The following is a 17,522-nucleotide window of genomic DNA, read 5'->3' as shown; positions in this document are numbered from 1 at the left end:
CATCCCCATTCTGACCTTATGGTGGAGGGATGAAACAATTGAAGATGGTTGGACCTAGGGCACTACACTGAGGAACCTTTGTAGTAATGTCCTAGGACTGAGATGATTGAACTCCATCAACCACAACCATCGTCCTTTGTGCCAGGTATGTCTCCAGCCACTGGAGAGTTTCCCCCCGATGCCATTGACTCCAGTTTTTCTAGGATATCTTGAAGCCATACTTGGTCAAATGTTGCCTTGATATCAAGGGCAGTCATTCTCACCACACCTCTGGAGTTCAGTGTATTTCAATGTTTTTTGAAACATCATCACAGAATAGTCAAAATTCAACCATCAGAATTAAAAACCAGGTGAAGGAATCTATTCATTTATCAATGATCTCTATTGTTCGGCTCTTGTTCAGCTGGCTCCAACTAGATCTTTTGCTAAGAGTATGACACACAATCTCTTCCAAGATGACTCAACAGCAACTGATTGGGGTGTTTCGGGAGGTGGGCAGGGGGGTTTTTCCATTGCGATATAATGTTTCCTGGTTAACTATCCAGGTAAGTAAGTCAGAACTGTCCAAAGACTCTTGACAATACCTCAGAGTTACAGACTTTTTCGGAAAGTCCCAGGAAGCAGGGGAATTTCCCATTGGAAGTTCAAACTTCCTAGGGGATTCCCATGGAATCGGTGCATTGGGATTTCCGACTGGTTCCTTAGCACGTTTTTCAATATAAGATATCAGAAAATCTGGACTATAATTTATGAACCTTACTCATATGATGAATCATTTTTCCAAAGCTGTTAACATCTTAAAACCTGTGAACAATAAACAGGTAATTAATTATATTAATTGAAAAGCCTTAAGAAATATTTTTACTAACATCTCTGTACAATTGTAATAACTGTAATCAATAAACTAAACCTATAACATTTTTTTATGGTCACCTGCAAAATATCATTATGGAGCATTGATTTACAGTAAGATTTGCATGATGTGTCACTTTCTATAGTCTCATCATGTTAACATGTCTTATCCCTGTAGACAGTATTTTGTTTCCAAACCCTAAGTCTTGGTATCAGAATCCGTGTTTCACATAACAAAGCTATAATCTTGAGCAATTTCCTTACATAGTAACGGAATTTATGCAGAGCATTTTAACAATGTATAAGTTTTATACTTTGTTCCAATATGTGAAATTGAGAAAAGATTCCTTGATTGACATTACAGTTTAAGAAAGGTTGCAGTTATACTAATGAATCATCAAGGCTCCATTCAAAAACATGACATCTGATTTATGAAAATAATCTTGTAAGGGTTGCAGTGCAATAGGCGATTAAATTCTAATTGTGCTATTCTTGTTCTGGTGCAGCATATTTCAATGTACAGAATGGGGAAGAAATCTAATACCTGAATAGACAGTGGTGCTTTTAAATTAAAACTATCCGTCATTGCAAGAGATGGAAGTAGGCAAGATTTGCATTTCCATGCGATACTTGTCACAATAATTATTTTAGTTGGTGGTGAGGTAGCCAGTAAGAATAAGGCTTTTTTTGTATCCAACAGAAAAAATACTTTATTTTTTATCTCTGCAGAATAAAAAAGCTGAGGTTCCCCCAGAGGAGCAAGGGCCAAGCATCAGAAATTTGGACTTTTGGTCCAAACTTATCACGCTCATTGTTTCAATCATAGAAGAGGACAAGAATTCATATACACATTGCCTCAATCAGTAAGTATCTATATTTATCATTTTAGTTTCCAAATCACTGAAGCACTATACCATACATGTTATAAAAGTCCACGTTGCATTTTCAAGTAGGCATTAATTGCTTATCAGCCAAAGATGATAATGGCTTTTGCTAGTCAACCATTTGCCATTCCTCAGGGGATGGAGAAAGCGAGTGATTTAATTTGTCTTAAAAGTGTTAATGAAAGACATATATTTCTAGCCCAGTGTCTTTGGCTCCTTCAGCAATAATATTAACATTAAAGGGAATTGATGGAATATCTTTTCTATGGTTAATTGCTTAATCTCTTAAACTATTGATTGGCAACAACAACACACACACGTATATATAAAATAAGTAAAATACTGCAGATGCTGGAACCTGAAACAAGAACAGAGGAAGCTGGAAAAACTCAGGTCTGCCAACATCTACCAGGAGAGAAACACAGTTAACATGTCAAGTCATGGATCTTTCACTGGAACTGAAGGGAAGGAAAATGTTAGAGCAAAAAAAACTGCAACATAAAGTAGCAACTTTAAGAACAAATGACAGATGGCCAAATGTAAGAGGGAGTGGGGATGCTTTGCTTTGAGGCAATAGATGTATGGAATATTAAAAAGAAAAGAGAAGAAAGGAGGTTTAAGGAGAAAGGTCAAAATCTAAAGTTGCTGAACCAAATGTTGAGTCCCGAGGGCTGCAACATACCCAACCGGAAGATGATGCTCCTCCAGCGTATGTGGGGCTTTGCTGGAAACTTATTTCCCATCTATTTTGGGAAGGCTATTAGTCCCAGTGTCTACATGTTTGTGTGATACTCTGAAAGCACTTTTCTTTTAAAAGCTCAAGAAGAATGTCTATCTCAACTTGTCGTTTTTCTCTTGTTATGAACTGCTGATTTGAGCAATAGATGAATGGTGTATGATTTTAGGGTTTCAAGATGGGCACTGCCAGGTGGGCACTGCCGAGGGGCTGGGGCTGAGGAGAGTGGGGCATTGGGGAGTCATTGGGGGGAGGGTTTAAGAAGAAGGTCATGTAGGGTCATTGGGAGTGCCCCGAGGAAAGCAATCTTTGTTAGGGAGGGAAGTGGGGAAACATCCATTCATTGAGAGGAGAGTGGAGAGTCCTCAATTTCAATTTGAGATCGGGGTGCCCTTTAATATAACTTCCGCTGTTTATGGAACCTTTGGAAGATGCAAATTTTCCTTGTCACCTCTGAACTTCCTTTTGAAATTTGACAACTGTAAAACCAAATTTCCCACTTATCTCACAATGTAAATTTTAGATCCAATTTATTTACTTGTAACTCCAGCTAACCACAACTTCTCACTACAAATGCACCAACCTAACTATCTGTCTCTAGTAATCTTCCCCCTATTTAATTAACCATGGACACACACCCACACATTGCTTTCTTTGCCGACACAGAATACCAACATAATCCCAATTTTTGTAAATTTAAAATTGATTCTTGATTAACAAGGAGCTGAAAGGTTATCGTGGATTGACAGGAATGTGGGGTTGAGGCTACAATCAGATCAGTCATGATCTTATCAAATGGCAGAGCAGGCTTGAGGGGCCAAGTGATCTACTTCTGCTCCTAATACCTATGTTCATATGTAACATCACAATATACTTAACAAAACAGGGAAGACAAGTCTCTTATCCCACAATTTCCTAGGATTCCTTAAGCGTTGCCAGCACAGTTATTGTCTTTCTCTTCTTCTTTCTCTGAAGTGATGTTGAACTGTGTTGCAGAAGAATCATACCACAGAAGTCATGTTAAAACAACGCCAACAATGACTCAAATTTTCCAACTTTTATCCCCATTTCTCATTACCCTGGAATCTCTTATTTGGAAATGATCCAAATTCACCTCTTCAGTTGGCTTGGGGTACAATCTATCTGGTGTCACCCCATCTCTGGAATTAGAGTAATGTAGTCTGAAGATAAATCCCTTATTCCCTGGACTCCCAGAGTTTACATTCCATTGTGAACAAGTGACACATTTCCTTTTGATATAGAGCAGTTATAAATAATGGCGGTAATTTTATGCCCACTGTGAGCGCAAACGGCGACACGCGTGCAAACTCTCGCGTGAGTTAAGAAATTACATTCTCACTGGCAAGATCTCATTTTCCAATTTTCTCCTGCCCCTCGCTGGTGATGTAATGAGGTTCCTGCCCATATAGGGAGAGAACTTCATTGTAATACAATTAAATAAACTTTAATATAATTAATGAGTTAATTTTTAGTTCCGATCAGGGTACCCTTTAAAGATGGAGTCCCAATCTCTGAGGAGCCTGCTTTATCAGGCCTGTCCCCGTCCTGCTACAGTGCCGGTGTAAACCACATCCCAATTCTTTTTGTTCAATGTCAGAAAATCTGGTCTGAAAACTTGATTGTGCATCTGGAGAGAGACACTCCGGTTTTCAGTCAGAGCCTAACACTCTGACAAATTATGGGAAAATTCTGTCACTGTCACATCCTCTTATCAATAGTACACCTAACGTAAATATTCACACCAGTATATTTTAACCTAAGTCCCACGAATACCTAAGCCATTAAGATCAAATGTTAATAACATTTACTACCATAATGTCAAAACAGAAATAAATATTTCTCTCTAATACAGATGTACTGCCCCACAGACATGGTTAATCAATTATTAAGTAATAATCAACAGAGCTAAGCAATCCCACAACCAACAGGTCAGATCTAAGCTCTGCAGTCCTGCCACATCCAGTAGTGAATGGTGGTGGACAACTAAACAACTTACTGGAGGCGGTGGAGGCTCCACAAATAGCCCCAATCTCATTGATGAAGGAGCCCAGCCCGTAAGTGCAAAATATGAGGCTGAAGCATTTGCAATAATCTTCAGCCAGAAGTGCCGACTGGATGATCTATCTCCGCCTTCTCTGAGGTCCCCAGCATCACAGATTCCCTTATTCAGCCAATTCGATTCATTCCATGTGATATCAAGAAATGGCTAAAGGCACTGGATACTGCAAAGACTGTGGGCCCTGACAGAATTCCAGCAATATTACTGAAGACTTGTGCTCCAAAACATGCTGTGCCCCTAGCCAAGCTGTTCCAGTACAACTACAACAGTGGCATCTACATGGTAATGTGGAAAATTACCCAGATATGTCCTGTACACATGGAACAGGACAAATCCAATCAGGCCAATTATCACTTCATCAGTCTATTCTCGATCATTAGCAAAATGATGGAAGGAGTCATCAACAGGAATTATCAAGCGGCACTTGCTTAGCAACAAACATTGATGCTCCGTTTGGGTTCCGCCAGGGTCACTCAGCTCCTGACCTCATTATAGCCTTGATCTAAATATTGTCAAAAGAGCTGAATGCCAAAGGTGAGGTGAGAATGATTGCCTTGACATCCAGGCAGCATTTGACTGAATATTGCATCAAGGAGCCCTAACAAAACTGGAGTCAATGGGAATCGGGGGAAATCCTCTGCTTGTTGGAGTCATTCCTGGCATAAAAGGAGATGGCTGTGGTGATTGGAAGTCAATCATCTCAGCTCCAGGACAGGGTAGTGTCCTAGACCCAACCACCTCAACTGCTTCATCAATGACCTTCCTCCCATCATAAGGTCAGAAGTCTGCTGATGACTGCACAATGTTCAGTATCGCTTGCGACTCCTCAGATACTAAAGCTGTTCCTGTCCAAGTGCAACAAGACCTAGACAATATCTAGGCTTGGGCTGTCAAGTGGCAAGTAACATTGCACCGCACAATTGCCAAGCAATGACCATCTCCACCAAGAGAAGATTTAACCATCGCCCCTTGACATTCAATGGCATTGTCATTGCTGAATCCCCCACTATCAACATCCTGAGGGTTATCATTGACCAGAAATTGGACTAGCCATTTAAATATAGTGGCTACCAGAGCAGGTCAAAGACTAAGGGCCCTACTTTACCATTTTGATCCCAAGTACTGGGCGGACTTGAAAATGGAAGTGTTTCAGATCCGAGTTTTAGACCCCTTCTGAGACGCCCCCATACGCACTCTGTCTGCAAAAATATCAGAGAGTCCGAATTGTGCTGTACAAGCCTGTGGGTGGGGCTTAACGTGCACAAAACCCGGCACCTCCAACTGCGCATACGCAGAAAAAAAAGATAGAAAGCTGCTCCCCTGCCACATCCCCCCCCCCCCCCCCCCCAAATGATCTCAAGCAAAGAGCCATCGGACACTAGGCACTTACCTCCTCACTACCCTCACTGATGGAGCGCCCGAATCAGACTTATATGTAGCATGTCTCTTTCGCACCGATTCTGGATGGGTGAATACGATAGTAAAGGGGGAAGTGCCAGTAAAGTTGGGCGTGCAGCCCATTAAGTCAATTTAAATGCATGCAAATGCATTTAAATGGCTATTACGCCTGTTTTGGGTGTGGTCCTGATCGTGGCCATATTCGGGCCTTGGTAAAGGGGGAACCGGGCGTGGATTGCGCTACCTGACTTTACCAAGTTTTTGCACTGAAAACGGGTGCAACTTGATGGTAAATCGGGCCCCAAGAATCCTGCGAAAAGTAATTCGCCTCCTGACTCTGCAAAGCCTGTCCACCATCTACAAAGCATAAGTGAGGAGTGTAATGGAATATTCTCCACTTGCCTGGATGAGTGCAACTCCAACAAGACTCAAGAAGCTTTACACCATCTAGGACAAAGCAGTCTGCTTGATTACTACCCCATCCACAAACATTCAATTCCTCCACCAATGAACAGCCATGTTTCTCATCTAAAAGATGCACTATAGGAACTCACCAAGATTCCTTCGATAGCACTTTCCAAACCAATGACCCCTACCATCTGGAAGGACAAAAGCAGCAGGTACCTAGGAACAGAAGTGGGGATGTTCGCTGACTTTGAAAATCATGGAGTTTGGAAGTTCCCTCCAAGTCACTCACCATCCTGACTTGGAAATATATCATCGTTCCTTCACTGTTGCTGGGTCAAAATCCAGGAACTCCTTCCCGAACAGCATTGTGGGCGTACCCTAGAACAAAAAGTCATAGTCTTAGGATAATGGGTTGCAGATTTAAAACAGAGATGAGGAGAAATTACTTTTTTCAAAGATCGTGAATCTATGGAATTCACTACCTCAGAATGCAGTGAATGCTGGGACATTGAGTAAATTTACGAAGGAGATTGATAAATTTTTAATTAGTAGTGGGTTGAGAATTATGGAGTTATGGAGAATGGGCAGGTAAGTGGAGTTGAGGCCAAGGCAAGTTCAGCCATAATCATGTTAAATGGTGGAACAGGCTCGAGGGGCTGAATTGCCTAATCCAGCTCCTAGTTCATGTGTTGCTATACCTCAGGGACTGCAGCAGTTCAAGAAGGCAGTTCATCTCCGTCTTCTCAAGGGCAGCTACGGGTGGGCAATAAATGCTGGTCGAGCCAGCGATGCTCACATCTCATGAAAGAATTTTTTAAAAATTAAACCAATACATGGGTTTTGTTCCGAGATAGCATCATTCTAACTCAGCCATTTCTTGAAAACTGATCATAAGACTATTAAATGGCCACAATACTGTTAAAGCAACATATAATTGTTGAACCCAGTCTCAGGCAACTTAGTCATAAATCCATTAAGTGTAGTTTCTCACACGCAACAGATGCCATTAGTAAGATGTCCCAACTAACAGAAATTCAACCTGAATTATTTTTAAAATGGTTAAAAATGATCCATAGCTATTACTTCAGACTAACATGAACCCTAAAAATTAGTATTATTAAAATCTTACATGTCTACAGTTCATGAGATGATGGCTTGATAACTGCTGCATGAAAAACACAATTGCATTTCATGTGAGCTTTCATTAGGTCTACAAATTTACTTTGTAAATCCATTTATAGACAAGGTTGGCAGTCTTGAGGGCTGAGCGGAACCTTGTTGACATTTATTGCAAGTTCTTTTCCATGCAGTGAAGAGAAAGTGAACTGCCCAATGCATTCTGCAATGGTATAGTTTACACCTTACTTTCCCTAAATTGGTTAGATCATTAAACTTCTGTGCTCACATGAACAAACACTTATGTGAAGTGCAGCAACTAATTACTGTTATCTTGGAATTGGGAGTCAGAAGGTGATTAAACTGCATAATTTTTAGCAGATTAATTTCAAAGCCTTTTCCACAGAGCTCATCACTGACAATTGCTCAGAGCTTTATAGAATCTTCATAGAATCACGTCTGGTTGTGGGAGGTCTCTGAAATCTGTGTGGGTGTCCTTGTTAGTGGCTAAGATAGAGAGAGGCTGAGAAATGGGGGAATAAATGGGAGAGATGGGTAATAAAAGGTCCAGACAAGAAGATAATGGGGAATAGGGTGACTATGGGATCCAATATTTTACACAGAAATGGCAACAGTAGCAGCACGATGACAAGTGCAAATGGCACTGAGAAAGGAGCAGCCAGTTCAAAGAACTAAGTGAAACCTGGGACCTTACTGTGGGTAAGCAATGAATAATCGTTTCTACAAATGGGAAAATGTGGAACTAAGGATTGGAAGCCAAGGATTCTCATGAAAAAAAAAATGAGGGGAAAGGGAGGAGACAGATTCTTAATCTGATTCTGGTACACTGTGAAATCTTCCACATCTGTGGTTATTGCAACAGAGAAAAGCTATCATTTCAAAGAGAATGGGTTAGATATTTGCTCGTAGTCGTGGGTCACGTGGTCAGAACGTCATGTCATAAAATCTCCAGGAACGTTTCCAACTAGAGTTGGTCAGTAACCCTCTTCTCATCTTTATTAAAAACACAATCTTTATTTCATCCTCTTGCAAATGTGAGGATTCTGTGCCCTGAAACTGACCTCTGACTTTCAGAAGCTTTCCCCTCGTAAATAAAATGAGTTGATGCAGACCCGATGAGCTGCACTGTGGTTCTATGGTAAAGAGCCTAAGCCTTATAAGCAGTTGCAGAGATTAAAATCATGCCTCTCTTGCCATTCTTGCCTCCGTATTTTAAGTTGGCAATCACAGGGATTAACACCAATACCCCAAATAATTTCACCCATGTTTGGAATAGCCTGCAAACTGACTTCCCTTGTGTTCTGATGAGGTTCTGCAAGTTGTCTGAGGTACCAAAATGTGGTCAACACAAGCTGTATCCCAGCACAAGATAGTGCCTGCTTCAGAGGAAACAAGAACATTGAAGAGTAATGAAATGAAAATATCTGCTTTTTTCTTTTTTTTTCATATTCAACTGTGTTCAAATATGTTAGCGCCATTAATCATAAGTAAAAATGATGACTTTCTTGCAGCAATAAATTCCTATGGAAGTAGGTGATGCTAAAATGAGGATATGTACATTTCCATTCTTGCTGTGAAGTTTACCTTAATTAGGCAAACAGAAAGTGTAATATATTATCCGGTACATTGTCCATTCATCATTTCCTTCAGTCATGCATTTTTTTTTTCTCTTTTAGATTTCCACAGGAGCTGAATGTAGGGAAGATAAGTGCAGAAGTGATGTGGAACCTTTTTGCCCAGGACATGAAATATGCAATGGAAGGTTGTACTATTTCTATTGTATGTTTAGTTTACAAATTATAACAGTCATTTTTTTTTTATTTCTTGACATGACTGGACTGTGTTCCAATTGCTTTTTCATTTTATGAAAAAAGGTGTTTGAGTTTATCCTATTTATAATGTTATTAAAAACCTTGGTGGATATTTAATCCAGGTGACAGGGTATTGTCCACTGGCTGAAGAGCCGATTAGGGTCTTGCCTCAACTTCTCTGAGGAATTGTCAGCCAGGCACTTAAGTGCCCATCCGTGTGCCTTCCCTGGGATCAGGAATCCCAGAGATGGAAATCCCGCCCTGATAGCTGTTGGCAGCTGCCCATTACAGGTAGCATCACTGCGGCAGTGGTGTCTTCAATTGCTCAGAAGGTCGAGCTTCTTGAGACTAGTTTTATTTAGGTTGGGAACGTTCTGAAAAATCAGAGGTCAGTTTCAGGGCACAGGACCCTCCCATTTGCAAGAGGATGAAGAAGAGGTGATGTACCCATCAGAGGCCCAGGATCAACAAGGGCCCAGACCACAGTAAGAGAGGGTAGGCTGAGGGATGTGGTAAAGGGCGAGGAGTGTATCAGAGGCATACGGAAAGGGATGGTTCTCAATGCTTCCTCTCCCCCCCCAAATTTTCCCAATGCCAGGTCCTTCAATCTAGCACTGATTTTAAAACTCATACTTTAGTGCACGTCTCTGTGCCTCCATCTGTACTGCAGGGACTCTCCTGCCAGAATAGGAACAAGCCATTCAGCCCCTCAAGCCTGTCCCATCACTACATTAGATCTCAGCTGATCTGTTTCTTGACTCCATCTTCATTGACTCTAACCTTCGTTGCATTACCCTTCATACCCTCACCTAACAAAATTCTGTCAACCTTAAGTTTAAATCTTCAATAGACCTAGCCACAACGGCTTTTTGGCAGAGTTCAGATTTCCACTGCTCTTAGCGTGAAAAAGTATTTTCCAACATTCTCGAATGGCCTAGCCCAAAGTTAAGGCTATGCCTTCTTTTCCTAGGATCTCCCACCAGAGGAGGATCATCTTGTATAACATTACATAACATTTACAACATAGAAATAAGTAATTTGGTCCAACAGGTCTCTTTCCCAGTCTTTACAATCCATATCTATGCCTCCCAATCTTCTTTATCTTTCTTTCATTTTCATACTTAGATTTCTTTCTCCCTCATTTGCAAATGTATATAAACAACATTTTTAAAGCCTACACAAGTAAATTTTCTAAAATCAATAGCACAAAACAAATAGCTCCAGCAGAAATGCAAGTCTCTTTTGAGTTTTTAAATTATTAAAATGCAAAGCTTATTACCCTTTACAAACTTGAAGACATCCAAAACTCTGCTGCCTGTATCCTTAGTTCCATTTACTCTTCATCCCGTGTTTACAGCTCTACATTGGCTCCTGATTTAGAACTGCCTCAGCCTTGTTGAACTGCCTTCAGGCCTTTACCCCTCCTCATCTCTCAAATCTCCTCTAGCCCTACAAATAGCCAAGACACCTGCGCTCTTACAATTCTAGCCTTCTGGGCGTTCCTTAATTCAGTCATTTCACCATTCACAGCCATGCATTCAACTGCCAAGGCCCTAAATTCTGGAATATCCTCCGTAAATCTCTTCACTAGTCTATTTCTTTTTCCTTATTTAAGATGCTCATTAGAGCATTTTTGGCATCCGTCCTAATATTACCTTGTATGGCTCTATGTCAAATTTTGCTTGACCATGCTTCTGTGTAGCACCTTGGCATGTTTCACTATGTTACAGATGCCATTATAAGTATAAGGTGTTATGAAATGAAAATATACATATTTTTTATTATTTTTGTTTATGCTTCAATGTTGGATACAATTCCTAGCACAGTTTGAGAATGCAAGTAACGATTTTTAATTTTAGAAACAGAAAGTAACCCTTTTCCACATTAAAATTTACAGTATTGTCCTCTTGAACAGGACTAAGTGGATTGAGAGTATCAATCACATGTCAACTCCATTAGCAAGGCAGGCTTGAATTTGGCTAAGATCAACATCTCTACTTATCTGTTGCGTGTAAGCAAAGTTATCTTGGAAGGGGATTATCCACTGTCAACATAAGCTTTTGTTTTTGTCTGTGTGTCACAAAAAGACCAGCACATTAGTCTTTTAAACCTATTATTTAAATGATTGCCAGCTTCCTCAAAAGCTTAGCAGCACAGCATTCAGTGAAGCACTAACGGTTCCCAGTTTTATTCCTACTCTGTACTAAGCTAGGAGATTGCAACTGAGGCAGAAATTGGGATGCCACCAATAAATCAGCTGTGCCAGATGTGGTCACCAGATACAAATAAAATCTGGATAAAGCAGAGAGGTATTTTTGAGAGCAATCAGCAGTGAAAGAGAGAAATCCGCCAGAGAGGAATAAATTAACACAAGGCCAACCACAAAGGCAGGAAAAGAGTGAATATCCAGAAGAATCTAGCAGAGAGAAAAAAAAGAGTTAACCAGGCCTGATGTCTGCAAGCTGTATCTAATGCAGGAGGATTGGGGGTAGAGAGAACAGTCTGGCTAGGGTAGATAAATCTCAAGTTGCCTACTATGACTACAAAGTAATGAGAGTAATTTTCCTTTTGAATGTTGGTGGATAACTGGTGGATGCATATCGGTCGTCTGTTACATACTGTGCCTAAGCTGCACAGACAGTTTTCTGAGGTAGATCCCAGTGGACAAAAGAAATAGCACCACTGAAGGTCATTGCTGTCGTCTTACTCTGGATATCTTAACAGAGTAAGAAGTCTCACAACACCAGGTTAAAGTCCAACAGGTTTATTTGGTAGCAAATGCCATAAGCTTTCGGAGCGCTGCTCCTTCGTCAGATGGAGTGGAAATGTGCTCTCAAACAGTGCACAGAGACACAAAATCAAGTTACAGAATACTGATTAGAATGCAAATCCCTAAAGCCAGCCAGGTCTTAAAGGTACAGACAATGTGGGTGGAGGGAGCATTAAACACAGGTTAAAGAGATGTGTATCGTCTCCAGACAGAACAGCTAGTGAGATTCTGCAAGCCCAGGAGGCAAGCTGTGGGGGTTACTGATAATGTGACATAAATCCAACATCCCGGTTTAGGCCGTCCTCATGTGTGAGGAACTTGGCTATCAGTTTCTGTTCAGCGACTCTGCGCTGTCGTGTGTCATGAAGGCCGCCTTGGAGAACGCTTACCTGAAGATCCAAGGCTGAATGCCCGTGACTGATTTCCACTCACCCCAGTCCAACGCCGGCATCTCCACATCATATCTTAACAGAGGCAAACAATTAGATAATTAAAAGAAGTGAAAGAGTGAAGGAGCATAGAAAGGCACAAAAATGAGAGGGGAGGCAGTGTGCAGAAATAAAACGAGAGCAGAGAGAGAAAGACAGAAGTGAGATGGGTGTGTAGTAAATGCAATAATTAGTGACCACCAGTTAGCTAACAAACAATGAGTTTATTACTCTTTAGATTTATTAACAGGGTGCGACAAATCAATGTGTTCATTCTCAGCCCTAGGATCAATCTAGCTGCAAAAACACATGCTTTGCCCTGAGATCCCTGTGCTCTTTCCCCATTTCCAAACATTTTTAATACAACTTATCACAAACTCATCTGTCAGGGGACTTCTCTGGGAGCAATGTAGCTCAACCGATTGAGGTTCAGCTATAGGCGTAGTTGTGATTGGACTTACTTCATTACGACCCTCTTTTGGTACCAGCACATCTCTTTCCACTATTTCCTCTGTTTCATTGGGAGCAACGCTTTGGCCTGCTACTGGCTGATCAGCCACTTTGCTCTTTGGACAAACAACACTACTTGGTGACACAATTGAATCAGGCAATAACACTGGCTCCTGGGTCAGTTCCCGTCTCCACAAATGATATATGTGTTTCTTCAGAAACTTGTCCTGCAATTTTACTTCATCGGACAGTGGCTGGCCACAAACCTTAGACTCAACTTGGTCCATTTCCAAAATTCATTACAAAAACTGGATCATGTATCACAAAAGCTCTTTGCACTTTCAATGCATCATGGTTCTTTTTCTGGTAACTCTGCCTTGTCTCCACCCTCCCTGCCAAATTTGGAACTGGTTCTCAAGCACTGATCCATCAGCAGCTCAGCTGGAGCTATTCCAGTAGTGGTAAGTGGGGTGGTTCTACAGGCTAAAATAAATTGTGCTATCTTGGTTTCTAGCAACACAGGTAATTGTTTCTTCATACCAGCCTTGAAAGTCTGAACTGTGGGTTCTGCCAATCCATTTGATGAGGGGGTGATATGGCACAGTTCATTTCTGCATTAAATATCATGAACCTCTGGAATTCGGCACTTGTAAATGCCATTCCGTCATCTGAGACAAGTACTTCTGGTACGTCATGAGTGGCGAAGGATTGGCGCACTTTCTCAACTGTGGCGTATGAAGTTGTGGACTTCATTTCAAACACCTCTGTCTATTTCGAATGCGCATCCACTAGTAAAAGGAATATCGTGCCCATAACATGGGCAGCAAAGTGGCACAGTGGTTAGCATTGCTGCCGCACAGCACCAGGGACCCAAGGTTCAATTCCGGCCTCAGGTCACTGTCTGTGTGGAGTTTGCATTTTCTCTCCGTGTCTGCATGGGTTTCCTCCGGATGCTCCGGTTTCCTCTCTCAGTCCAAAGATGTGCAGGTTAGGTTGATTGGCCATGCTAAGTTGACCCTAGTGTCAGGGGGATTAGCCGGGTAAATGTGCGGGGTTACGGGAATAGGGCCTGGGAGGGATTGTTGTCAGTACAGACTCAATGGGCCAAATGGCCTCCTTTTGTATTGTAGGGATTCTATGATTCTATGAAATGGGCGGACATAACTGACGTGATCTCTCACCCACTGCTGACCTGGCCATTCCCAAGGGTGTAAGGGGGCTGTAGTAGGTAACTTCTGCTGGAATTGGCACTGGTCACTGATGCACCATCAATCGAGCAAAGACAAGTTTGTATGCAAGAACAAATAGGCTTTTATTAGCAAAAGACTTGGAGCACACCCATGCCGATGAACTGGTCCAGACTGAGGCAGGGGGGTGGGGAGCAGTAGCCTTTATACCTGGACCAGAGGGGGGGAAGAATCTCGGGTAGGGCCAGCAGGGATGTGTCCAGGCATGTCACATATGCAGGTAATAAGCTAACAGTGGTTTACCACAGTCACATTGTTTCACAATCCTTTCTATATCAGCATTGATACCAGGCCACCAAATATAGCTTCTTGCTAGCACTTTCATTTTCGACATGCCTGAATGGGCACCATGCAACTCTTCCAGCAATAACTCTCTTCCTGGTCTGGGGACGACCACTCTCGTTCCCCAAAGGATTACACCATCCTCACAACTAAGCTCATGTTTCCTGAACCAATAAGGCTTCATTTCCTCTTAAACACTCACATTCCGCCATCCATGCATTATCATATGTTTAATCTTCAATAGTCCAGTACTTAATTTGTCGTGCTGTTACAGGTAAAGAGTCCAGAAAGTTGAAAGACATTACAATTCCTTGCAATACTGGAGGGGGTCTTGTGCTTTCTGGTAACGGGAGATAATGTGAGACATCTGCATTGGCTGTGTGAGCCCCTGGCTGATGATCAAAGGTATATTCGTAAGCCAACAAGAATAGTGCCCATTGTTGTATTCTAGAAGAAGCAATTGGTGGAATGGTTTTGTCTTCGTTAAAGCCCTAAAGTGGCCTTTTGTCTGTGATGATCATAAAATGTCTCCCATAGATATATATTGATGAAACTTCTTGCTGCTGAAAATAACAGCTAGGCTTTCTTTTTCTGTTTGGGAGTATTCTCTTTCTTCGTCTGATCGGTTCTTGATATATATCAGATGGATCTCTTGGACCCATTATCCATTATGTGGGATAACACAGCCCAACCCCATATGGTTATGCATAGCATGCAAGTACTATCTGCTTAGACGGTTTGAAATGCACCAATAAGCATGTTGACTGAAGCGTCTGCTTAACTTGGTTGAAAGTCTTTTTTTGTGGTATTTTCCAATATCATCTCTGGCACTCCTTTAACAGTATATGCAATGGTTCTAGTAATGTTGATATATATTGGGAGGAATCACCACTAATAGTTGACCATCCCAAGGAAGGATCTGTGTTTTGAGATATTCCAGCGGCCAGTTCTCCCTTAATCGTTCTCACTTTATCCCCCCCTGAGCATCTCCCCAATAACCAAAAGAAGCATTTTGCTTGGAAAGTGCACATTTCTCTTTTTAGGCACACTCCTGTCTCCTGGAATCTCTTCAAAACTTTATCTAAATTGACCAAGTGTTCCTCTTTGGTGGATTCTATTATTAAAATATCGTCCAGGCAAATGACAACTCTCCATAGCTCACTGAAAGATGGCATAAGCTGACAAAACCCTAAACGGTAGTCATGTATATTGATATAATCCCTTATGAGTATTTATGGTGACATAATCTTTTGATACATCATCTAGTCCTAATTCACTGTCAACTTGTAGTCCCCCCCAAACACAGATGGTCTTGTCTGGTTTAACTACTGACACAATGCGTGCTACCCAGTCAGCAAACTGTACGAGCCTGATGATCCCAAATCTTCCAGTCATTTTAGCTCTGTCTCTACCTTCTCTACTAATGCGTAGGGCAGAGGTCTTGTTCTGTAAGAATTTTGGTGTGGCTTCTGGATCCACATGGATTTTTGCTTGCAATCCTTTGATCCTCCCCAGTTCCTCCTCGAATACATCTGGTATTTTCTGATGACTCCATGCAGATCCCCCTCTTTTATTTTAAAAGTTTCCAGCCAGTTCAACCTGATCTCTTGGAGCCGGTAACGCCTCATTAAAGTCAATCTTTGGCCCAACACAACTATCAACAGCAGCTGTACAGACTGCTGTCTATACTCACTAGAGTTACAGTCGTCCCTACTATTTATGGTCATTATGGTCATCCCTACTATTTTTATGAAATGCTTCTAGAAATACAAAGTAGAATGATTAATCGTTATTCTGCCTGACTCGAAAGTAATTCAATCCCACACAACTCGCACTCTAATTGTGATAGACATATCTAGGCTTTCTCCAAAAGAATGGATACATCTTCCTAGATCAGTGGTTCTAAAATTGAGGACAAACCCTGAATCATAGAATCCATATAATGCAGAAGGATTACAGGGTCAAAGGTAGGGTTCTGAAGACTGTGGAGGATCAGAGAGATCTTGGGGTCCATATCCACAGATCTCTAAAGGTTGCCACTCAAGTGGATAGAGCTGTGAAGAAGGCCTATAGTGTGTTAGCTTTTATTAACAGGGGGTTGGAGTTTAAGAGCCGTGGGGTTATGCTGCAACTGTACAGGACCTTGGTGAGACCACATTTGGAATATTGTGTGCAGTTCTGGTCACCTCACTATAAGAAGGATGTGGAAGCGCTGGAAAGAGTGCAGAGGAGATTTACCAGGATGCTGCCTGGTTTGGAGGGTAGGTCTTATGAGGAAAGGTTGAGGGAGCTAGGGCTGTTCTCTCTGGAGCGGAGGAGGCTGAGGGGAGACTTAATAGAGGTTTATAAAATGATGAAGCGGATAGATAGAGTGAACGTTCAAAGACTATTTCCTCGGGTGGATGGAGCTATTACAAGGGGGCATAACTATAGGGTTCATGGTGGGAGATATAGGAAGGATATCAGAGGTAGGTTCTTTACGCAGAGAGTGGTTGAGGTGTGGAATGGACTGCCTGCAGTGATAGTGGAGTCAGACACTTTAGGAACATTTAAGCGGTTATTGGATAGGCACATGGAGCACACCAGGATGACAGGGAGTGGGATAGCTTGATCGTGGTTTCAGATAAAGCTCGGCACAACATCGTGGGCCGAAGGGCCTGTTCTGTACTGTACTGTTCTATGTTTAAGGAGGCCATTCGTCCCATCAAGTCTGCACCAACTCTCCTACAGAGCTTTTTACCTGGGCCCTATTTCTGTATCCCTACGTATTTACCCTGATCTACACATCTTTGGACTCTAAAGAGCAATTTAGCCTAGCCAATCGACCTTACCTGCTCATCTTTGGAATGTGGGAGGAAACTAGAGCACCTGGAGGAAACCCACGCAGACACGGGAGAACATACAAACTCTGCACAGTCAGTCACGCTACACTGGAATTGAACCTGGGTCGCTGTGCTGTGAGGCAGCAATGCTAATCATTGTGCCACCCAGTCCAACAATTAAGACAGTTGAGATGGGCAGAAGAATCAAGCAAATGGC

The 17,522-nt window shown here is 41.8% G+C and overlaps 1 protein-coding gene across 1 annotated transcript in view; it reads left to right on the top strand.

Moving 5' to 3' along the window:
- Positions 1-17,522, top strand: part of LOC144479695 (protein unc-13 homolog A-like) — a 243,852-nt gene that overhangs the window by 162,064 nt on the left and 64,266 nt on the right. Inside the window, exons 26-27 of the mRNA XM_078198723.1 lie at positions 1,582-1,715; positions 9,172-9,257. Of these exons, the coding sequence (XP_078054849.1) occupies positions 1,582-1,715; positions 9,172-9,257 (220 nt within the window). The remainder of the gene's footprint in view (positions 1-1,581; positions 1,716-9,171; positions 9,258-17,522) is intronic.

The sequence above is a fragment of the Mustelus asterias genome, chromosome 26 (assembly GCF_964213995.1).
Source record: "Mustelus asterias chromosome 26, sMusAst1.hap1.1, whole genome shotgun sequence".
NCBI classification, from domain to species: Eukaryota; Metazoa; Chordata; class Chondrichthyes; order Carcharhiniformes; family Triakidae; genus Mustelus; species Mustelus asterias.
This window is presented reverse-complemented; position numbering and strand designations above follow the sequence as displayed.